The 9035-nt window shown below is 35.9% G+C and overlaps 1 protein-coding gene across 2 annotated transcripts; it reads left to right on the plus strand.

Annotated features, from left to right (window-relative positions):
- Positions 1-6873: 6873 nt before the first annotated feature.
- Positions 6874-8515, plus strand: LOC126587844 (protein SOB FIVE-LIKE 5-like). Of its 2 annotated transcripts, none has more exons than XM_050252928.1 (4): positions 6874-7726; positions 7856-7939; positions 8021-8091; positions 8226-8515. In XM_050252928.1, exons 1-4 carry the CDS (start codon positions 7277-7279, stop codon positions 8239-8241), a joined length of 621 nt encoding a protein of 206 aa, XP_050108885.1. In that variant the 5' UTR covers positions 6874-7276; the 3' UTR covers positions 8242-8515. The 2 variants fall into 2 exon arrangements, with proteins under 2 accessions (XP_050108885.1, XP_050108886.1); XM_050252929.1 differs by having other exon boundaries at positions 6885-7726; positions 8030-8091.
- Positions 8516-9035: the final 520 nt, after the last annotated feature.

Raw genomic sequence — 9035 nt, forward strand, 5'->3', positions numbered from 1 at the left:
GAGATTGATCGATTGCATGGGCCATGCGAAAATGACGCTTTGATTGGGTACATGAGGCCAGGCCAGAGGCTAGAGGCTAACTTGTACTGCATTGCAAGTATATTGGACTTGTAAAAACTGGAAAGATGCCTTATATACAAGTCAACATACTAACTTCGTTCGACCAGAAAACGTAGATGGAACTACTGGACCGGATCACTTTTGAGTATTTAACGTGGCTAGCAAGGGTACGATTTGATTTTAAGTCACATTTACTGTGAAGCACTTCTGAGCCTATACGTATCCCAATAGGAAATGCATCTAGACCCACCAAACACTACTAAAACTCCCATCCAATTTAGTCAGACTTGTCATGTCAAAGCACGTATGCGAAACACGGGCTAATACTAAAATGCAGGGTTCTTACAAGTCACTCTCTTCCAAAGATAATCATGTTTCTACTACCGTAAGTTAAACAATTTAGAGCTTGTGGGATCATTAAATAAATTGGTATTCTTCCACACAATTCATGTCATGTGCTCAGGTACAAGTTCTTGATTGTTCATTCTTATGGCCCCTTTGTTGATGCAGACTTCTGACCCACATGGAAGTGACCAAACACCCACTTTTATAAGTAGGACAATAGTGTTACAGATATCATCCCTACCATCTTTACCAAAATAATAAATTAATAATCTCTATGCACCACATGATTGAACAAATGATGCGGAAAACAAACAAAAGGGGATTGTGCAGAGCCTTGCTTTTTTTACTAGATCTAGTGACTCCATATATACTCCAAGATAATTTTACAAAGTGTTCGGGCAGGAAATCTGGCTGGTGGGCATTCCTGGCTCAAGCACACAGCTTTCCCAGAAGTTGGCACTTTGGTTGATTGTCGGGCTCCTGCTTGTCGCAATGTTGCAAGAGGAGAACAAAGTTAGTTCTGAAAGGTGCCTTTATGGGGCCTTAGGTGTAGGCCTTGAGGCTCACAATCAAAACCAACTAATAGCTTAGGCGTGCCACTACCATCTCTGTATGACAGATGTAGAACAAGTTTGTTTTAAGCCGATTACTTGCGTCCCAAGTTATTTCTAACTTCTTGTTTATCAAAGGATTGTTGTAGATGGGTTAAGTCTACATTAAGTTCTTTTTTATGCCTTGAGATCAAGGACTTCTAGTTATCTTGTATGTTTAAAGGGTGAAGGTCCATATCTGATCAAGTCATCAGTTTAACTCATTTCCATCTTCTTATGACGATAAAACCATTAAGTAAACCAGATCTGAGAACTGATGGGGCTTTAGGTCATCAAAAGACTGAAAACAACTTGAATATAAACTGGGGAATGCATTGTAACACCAAATCTATTAATTGAAAGACAAAACAAAGAGGGTTGAGTAAGATTTCACCTTGTCGGGCAAGGTTAAACGTCTTGCAGTCTCTTCTCTTTGCAGTTACAAAATGATTGAGTACTAAGGGGGATGACTGGAAAAGAGTTTATACACAAGAGATCGATACTGCATCATTTAGGAAAAGATAGTAGAGCTTTTACATAGACAAAAGATGTCTTTCTAAGGAAATCTAAGGCTAAAAAGGTGCAGAGTTTGGACAAAGCACGGCTTTCTGGGTACTTGCTTGGTTGGGGAAACAAGTTGTATGTTTGTTTTGTTTGCTTGGTTGAGTCCCTTTATCTCTAGGCCCTCTTCCTCCTTTTATAGATGAATTAACCCGACTTGTGCTATTTCTGTTCTTGCCCAAAAGCAATTGGAGGGTAGGGAACTATCAGTATTTTACATGCTATGCCATTCATAAAGTGTTTTTGGGCCGATAGTTGATGGATTTCCATCAGTTGTCACTTCCTTTGTAAGCACCTAATCTTTGCATTTAATGAGGAGCCATCATATTGTCTCGAAGTGGACATTTGGGCTTGGTGCTGGGTTTCGGGCAGAAACAAACTCCTCTTATTGAACTCTTTTGAGTTTTCTCTCCTCTAAGCCCAAAGTTAAATATTAACCCAAACAGAAAGTATCTAAGAAGATGATCATAAAGACAAAGACGTGCATGATACAAGAGAAAAATAAGGCTTTCTCAACATCTAATGATTTCATTTTGAAATGATAAGAATAAATTATTATAATCCTCATCTTCTCATGAAATATTGTAATCATCACCATCATCCCTTTTAATACATTTGTACTACTAGTTATAAGTGTATATGGAATTCAAGAAAGTTGTTGGGAGGAATAGGGAGGGGAGATAATATTCTATATGACACATTCGAGTGAGTTACGATAACTGTACACAAAAAATTCTTATTGAAGGACTTTAGGCTTATTTGTGACTATAAACTCACAAAAATTACTTCCCCTCTTCCATTTGTATCTCTCATTCACATAATTACATATTCCAAAGACTAGAGTGATGAGACTTATATATTACATTATGAGTGTCATAATACACGGATGTTTAACTCTATACATATTAATAATTTCTATATATACATGACTATGCTATTTTTTGTGAATCGAAAGAATAATTAACCTAAAATGTTGTCTTTAAATCTAACAATATAAGAGTAAGTCTATGAAACATAGAAGTAAACTTATCAATAACACAATTGAGCAAGCAGACATTATTATCTGAGAATGCTCAAGAATGTAAATATCGATTGAAATTTTGGAGTTTTCATTTTAGACCCATGCTAGTGCTAGCCACCTGGAGCTGACAGCTCAACTTACTCAACTCTTCTTATGAGATGAGAACAATACAGGATCCTGTGATCTCAATTCATCAAATCCTAATAATGCTTTAGCCCCAACAATATGGGGTGAATTAGACACACACATACACTCTCACAGTTGCCCTACAAGCGCGTGTATTATAAACAGTGACGTGGCGAGGACCTTATCTCAATCTTTGTCCGGGAGGTGCATAGTTGCCGCAAAATGATTGGCAACGATCCACGTGGAGGCACGATGAACAGCTCTCCCCCTGTCGACATTTTCGTCGTAGATACTCGACATGGCGAGTGGTCGGTACAGTGCGCCCTCGTACGCCCGTCCATACGATATGTACACTTGCTATGCGACAAATCACTATTGTCGTTCTTGTATCTTGTGTGGATCCCACTGTGTTCATTGAAACTACCTCACTTTACCAGCTGGAATGTATTAATGGATACGCCATCGTTGTTACTACGTATTTCTAACTGTACGTAGAATGCTTTAGAGCTTCATGTTGTAAATATAAACCCTACGTACGTTCTTATCAGATTTAACCTGATTAATCATCTAGTTATACAGTAAAAGTATCTTAAGTTCTTTTGTTTTGCCACATATATATACGTACGTAATGCACATACAACTACATCTACAGTATGTCATATATGTAAAAGTTCAATCGACTCATGGAACATGTCTAACGACAGAGGAATGACTTCAAAACTAGCTATTGTAATGTTAAATTTGTGATTCATACTTGTAACATAACTCTTTAATACAAACGAGATATTAAAGAGGAATTGATAAAAATGAAGAATTGAACTCGAAACTTTATATTTAAGGGTGATTGAATTTAACCAATTGAATCACCATTTTGTCGTTCAAATCAACATTGTTAAATCAATAATACCACAAAAACCAAATTAATTTTTTTTTTATGCTTCATTTGCTTTTAACTTCATACAAGTCATCTTTAAATCTAATTAGATTAACTGCTCATCTCCTTAGGTTAACTGCTCATCTAATTAAGCGTGTTTATGTGCTAATTAAGTAGGTTAACTGCTCATCTAATTAAGCGTGTTGATGTGCTAATTAAGTAGGTTAACTGCTCATCTAATTATCTGACCAAAAAAAATAAACACACAACTAATTAAGTTGACCAGTTCATTGAGGGAAGATGAGGTTAAAATAGATCATGTCTATGACCCAATGTTTGTTATGCCCCCCAATCAGCATTTGTCGAAGCATGGTCCATATGAGCTGGATGGGACATGGGTACCTATTTTTGCTTCAATCAAATCGAGAGAGAGAGAGAGAGAGAGAGAGAGAGAGAGAGAGAGAGAGGAGATCAAATTTAATCTTTGGAGGTACACAGTACTAGACACAGCACCTGCATCACAAATTGGATGGGTTTGATAGTTACATTTGGAGGTCCTAATGAATCATTTGATGGGCTATTAATAATAAGTGATCCAAGAGGGAATGCAAATAGCTTTTTTAAAGTTTTAACCTTCGTTTTCTTTGCTACCATATATGGTATATGTGTGGTTGCCCTATTGGTTTATGTACTAAGTAAACCACTAGGTGTTTCATCCATCACAATAGGTTATGCATGAACACGCGCGTGAGCTGATTTTAATCATTAATTGATATATGTGTAGATTACAATGCATTAATACTCTAGATCACATTAAACACGCAAGAGAGTGGTCGAATATTGCATCCCCCTTCTCGTACATTTGGCTTGTTTATATAATATACAACCATATATGCTTCAATTATTATCACTATACGTGTTGATGATAGTTTATGCAGCTATGGATAAGTTAGCACATATTCTTGTGCCTCTTTATTTGACCATCACATGCGTAATATACTTTGCTTTGTCTTAATTTTTTTGAAAATATTCAATACATATAAATAAAAAAGTATACCAATTAGGGCACATCGTAAAAATGGGAGGAAAGAGAATTTTTGAAAGGGAAGATGTGAAGGAAGTTTACATTGGAACTTTGGAAGTAGTACCAAAGATAAATATAATCTCACAAGTGACCAATTTTAAAATGCAGCTTTGAAAGAGCAGTTTAGGTTGAAGTGCGTGTGCACGTGCAGACATGTGTGTAAATATGAGGGGAATTCTGCATATGCATATGCACACGTGCCCACATGCGTGTGTGAGTCCTTAGAGGTAAAGAGTAAATCCCTCTGCAGAATTTCAGTGTGAGAGGTAGAGAGGGAGAGAGAGGTGTGAATGTGATTGCATGTGGATTTATAAACACACAGTCAACTGCGCTTTGCCCCAAGAAATTTCTACAGTCTCCACTCATGCAGCCATGCCCTAATAAAACTTTTAATCTGTGTTTAACCCTTTTAATTATTGTGGCTTGATTCTTGAGAGTAGACAACAACTTACGAATGCACCTATTTTTTGTTCTGCATTACCCACTTCAGCGAGAGTATACTTGGTTATGTCTAGATCTAGTCTCAACCTACAAATCGAAGTAATAACATATGTACGAGAGTGTATTTTGATGACTATCAATAACTATGAGTCGCATGCATGCACAGTAAAATTCACATAAATTTTGATTGTTATTTATGAACACATAGGCAACTAGTCTTAGCATTCATCTTTGCAATACTCATTCAATTACTAATGCCGACAAGTCTTTGATAAACTTAGTAGAATTACTTTTCATGACACTCTCTTAACTCTGACTAAAATTAATAAACCCCTAGACATATGGTAACAAATAATATAGAAAGGAGGAAAGTATCTTGAAGATTATGCATGTGCAGTTTTAAGTTCAATATAACATGCAGAACATATAATTGCTTTGCTTTATTTATCTGCTAAAACATATTTACAAGGACCACACGATAGCTCGAAACATCTCGTACTAAAAACTCCCATGCTAGATCCAATCAAGCTAATAGTTGAATATTAGAATGCGCAACGAACAAGACTAACAAATAATAAGAATATTATTAAACAAACTAAGAATGCCAAAACGGCTACAAAACCCTAAGAGACTACATTGTGGCTAACATATTCTCTAATGAATAACAAAGCACCCTATTTATAATAAACTAACCATAATCTCTAACAAAATTTAATTCTAATGGGCTAAGCCCATAAAACCAAACATTCAAATATACCAAAATACTAATATTTTCCAACACCCCCCGTCAAACTCATGGCGGTACACGACATGAGTTTGCCAACAAGCAGATGTGGATGCAAGCCTCCAAATTCCAATGCCGATGTCGATGTCAATGCCAATACCGATGCCAATACCAATGCCGATGCCGATACCAATGCCGATACCAATACCAATGCCGATGCCAACTTCCGAACAAACAAACAAAAAATCCAACCAATTTTTTTTCCCTTTGCCTGCATGGGCCTTAAACAAGCAACCAATATTTTCTTGTTTCTTCCTTTTTTTTTTTTTACTCCCCTTTTTTTCCTTTGTAGCAATACAGACTTGCAGATACTCCTGCAGGCTGCGGCATTTAAAGGTGCAAAAGTAGAGTCATGGGACAAAAGACGAACGAACAATTTTTTTTCTTCTTGCAAACAATCAATACCAACTAATAATCTGAACATAAACGACAATGGAAACGAGCAAACAGATACCAACCCGAAGCAGATTAAATCCCGAAGGATCAAACCTGCTCTGAAACCAAGTTGAATATCAGAGTGCGCAACGAACAAGACTAACAAATAATAAGAATATTATTAAACAAACTGAGAATGCCGAAACGGCTACAAAACCCTAAGAGACTACATTGTGTCTCACTTATTCTCTAATGAATAACAAAGCACCATATTTATAATAAACTAACCCTAATCTCTAACAAAACCTAATTCTAACGGGTTAAGTCCATAAAACCAAACATTCAAATAAACCAAAATACTAATATTTTCCAACACTAATGTCATCACCAACAACAGAGAGAGAGAGCGAGCGAGAGAGAGGCAATGACTGGTACTGATATGAAGGGATAGGTGTCCATATACTGAGAAGGGGAAATGGACGTGTACACCCAGTTTTGTTAAGAGGGTACACAGTGCGTAGCTGTCTTGGCATGTGAAGGGATATTGTGCCTCTCTTATTTCATATTTTTCTTTCTTTCTTTCTAGCCATTTCTCTTTTAATTTTAATTCTCTCTCTTACATGCAACCAATTTAATCCTCCTCCCAACTGGCATTTTTTATTCATTCTCACAAACAGCTGAATGGGAAATTAAATAGGCGAGTCCGAGTCAGGACAAAACAAGTCTAAGATTTGAGTCCAAATTATTCACCTATTTTCTTTCTTTTTAAATTCACTCCACACCCTCCTATATATTTACATTAACTTTTGTTGTGCGAAGTCCAAATATAGACAGACACATTCCACCAGTCCTCCATTGAGATATATCATATATCAATATCTACTTAATTAATTAACTAGAGAGATGTATTGATATTCAGCTATATATATTTACCTCTCTCCCTCCCTCTGTCTTTGTGTTATTAAAAGGAAAAAAACCATTGAGATTATAGCTTGTGAAACGGAGAGTAGAAAAAATGAATGTGTTGGCCTCAGAATGCAGTAGTGGTTGTGAGTCTGGTTGGACTGTATACTTGGAGCACTCTAATTATCTTTCTCGTAATCAAAGTGCTTCACGCAGTAGAGATAATAATTGCAAGAGCAAGCCTGATTTTTGTGGTAAACAAGTTATTCATGATGAGGAGGGGGATGATGAAGAAGAAGATCAATCAATGGTTTCTGATGCATCTTCTGGGCCTCCACATTTCAATGAAGATGAAATTTACTTGGATGAAAAAAACAACAACAATAATTATGGGTGTTTTTATCCTCCTCAAATATCCAAGGATGCTGGAAATTTGAAGTTTGGAAGAAAAAAGCAGCAGAGAAATAATATCAAAGGAAAAGGTAGGCGCTCATGTGGTGATCAACAACAACCATCTTTATTAGATGACACTGCTAGCTCTCCTGTCTTCAACTACTCCAAGGTGAATAGTCTTTAATTAATTAAGCTCAACTTCATTAGTGTGGCTAATTTTTATCAGCATGCACTGATATATCCATTAATGTTATTTGTTTGGATTATATTTGATGGGTTTTATGAATTTAATTTGCAGAACAACTTCATTGTGTCAAATAATCAAGCTTTTGGAGACAGTGTTCTGGATTATTCACAAGGTTTCTCATCTACACATTTTCAGGTACTTGTTTTTTGCTTAGTATTGTATTATTTTGTTTTTGGCTTTATATAGTTTTAAATGGTTACTGATCAAAATATTAAGTTCTTGCAGGGGAGATCTGCATACCAAGACCACTGTGGTTTCTTAAAATCTACTCCATCTGGAAATAACCAGTTGAGTCCTCATCTTTTTCCTTTTTCTTGAAAAACATTATTATAATTTATGCATTAGTTTACAAATACTTTGCAGTTTTTAACTTCCTTGTGTTATTTAAACTGAATGAGTTTCTTAAATTCTTGACATGCAGGTGGTTTCAAGGGTAGCTAGCTACTCAGCTTCTGCTCTTTGTATTCTACTAGTTGCATGATTGTACGGCAGCTGCTGCATTAGTTGCTAGCTCTAGGAGTAGGGAATGGTGGGAGGAGAGGCTCCAAAAGTAGATGGAATTTCGATCTCAAAAGCGATCTTGCATGTTCTTTTTTTTTCTTTCTTTTTTTTTCTTTCTTTTCTTTCATATTTTTCTTTTACCTGTCAATTCGATAGGAAACAACCTAAGAGGAGAAGTTGGAAATAAACCTTCATGCTTTCAAACTTTAATTGTTTTTATTCATCAACTAGCAGGTGGTGCAAATGAGCTGGCATTTTTTACTTACTATATATACTCCTCCACCTTCTGTTCAACGAATTGGAAAAAGGCTAAGCCTTTTAAATTAGGCAATCTATGTGCATCCATTATCCAATGCCGCACTTAGTTTTTTAAATGATTTCTAGACACTTAATTATTTTATTTTTTTTGTTTGTTTAAGCTGATTTGCGTTATTCGATTTCAGTCATAAATAAATAAGGGGTGTACATGAGAAGAAAAATCGAGCGGGAAAGGGAAATCCATTTTTTATGGATCCAAATCATGCTATTTTTACCATGCCATTGCAGTTCCTAAAATAAATCAGTTGGTAAATAATTAAGGAATGAATAAATAGGCCTTAAGCGATAATCATGTCTCCATATCACAACTACCCAAAATTCTAAGCAATTCCAAGCTTCTAATTCCAAACCAGTTTCGAAAAATGGTTTTTTCATAACAATTAAGTGAGAAAAATTAAGGTTTAATTAGTAT

This window comes from Malus sylvestris, chromosome 10 (genome assembly GCF_916048215.2).
Source record: "Malus sylvestris chromosome 10, drMalSylv7.2, whole genome shotgun sequence".
In the NCBI taxonomy this organism is placed as follows: Eukaryota; Viridiplantae; Streptophyta; class Magnoliopsida; order Rosales; family Rosaceae; genus Malus; species Malus sylvestris.

Coding starts and splice junctions, on each gene's coding strand:
- LOC126587844 (XM_050252928.1), top strand. CDS start 7,277: ATGAATGTGTTGGCCTCAGAATGCAGTAGTGGTTGTGAGTCTGGTTGG. Junction 7,727..7,855: donor CTGTCTTCAACTACTCCAAG/GTGAATAGTCTT, acceptor TTTAATTTGCAG/AACAACTTCATTGTGTCAAA. Junction 7,940..8,020: donor TCTCATCTACACATTTTCAG/GTACTTGTTTTT, acceptor CAAAATATTAAG/TTCTTGCAGGGGAGATCTGC.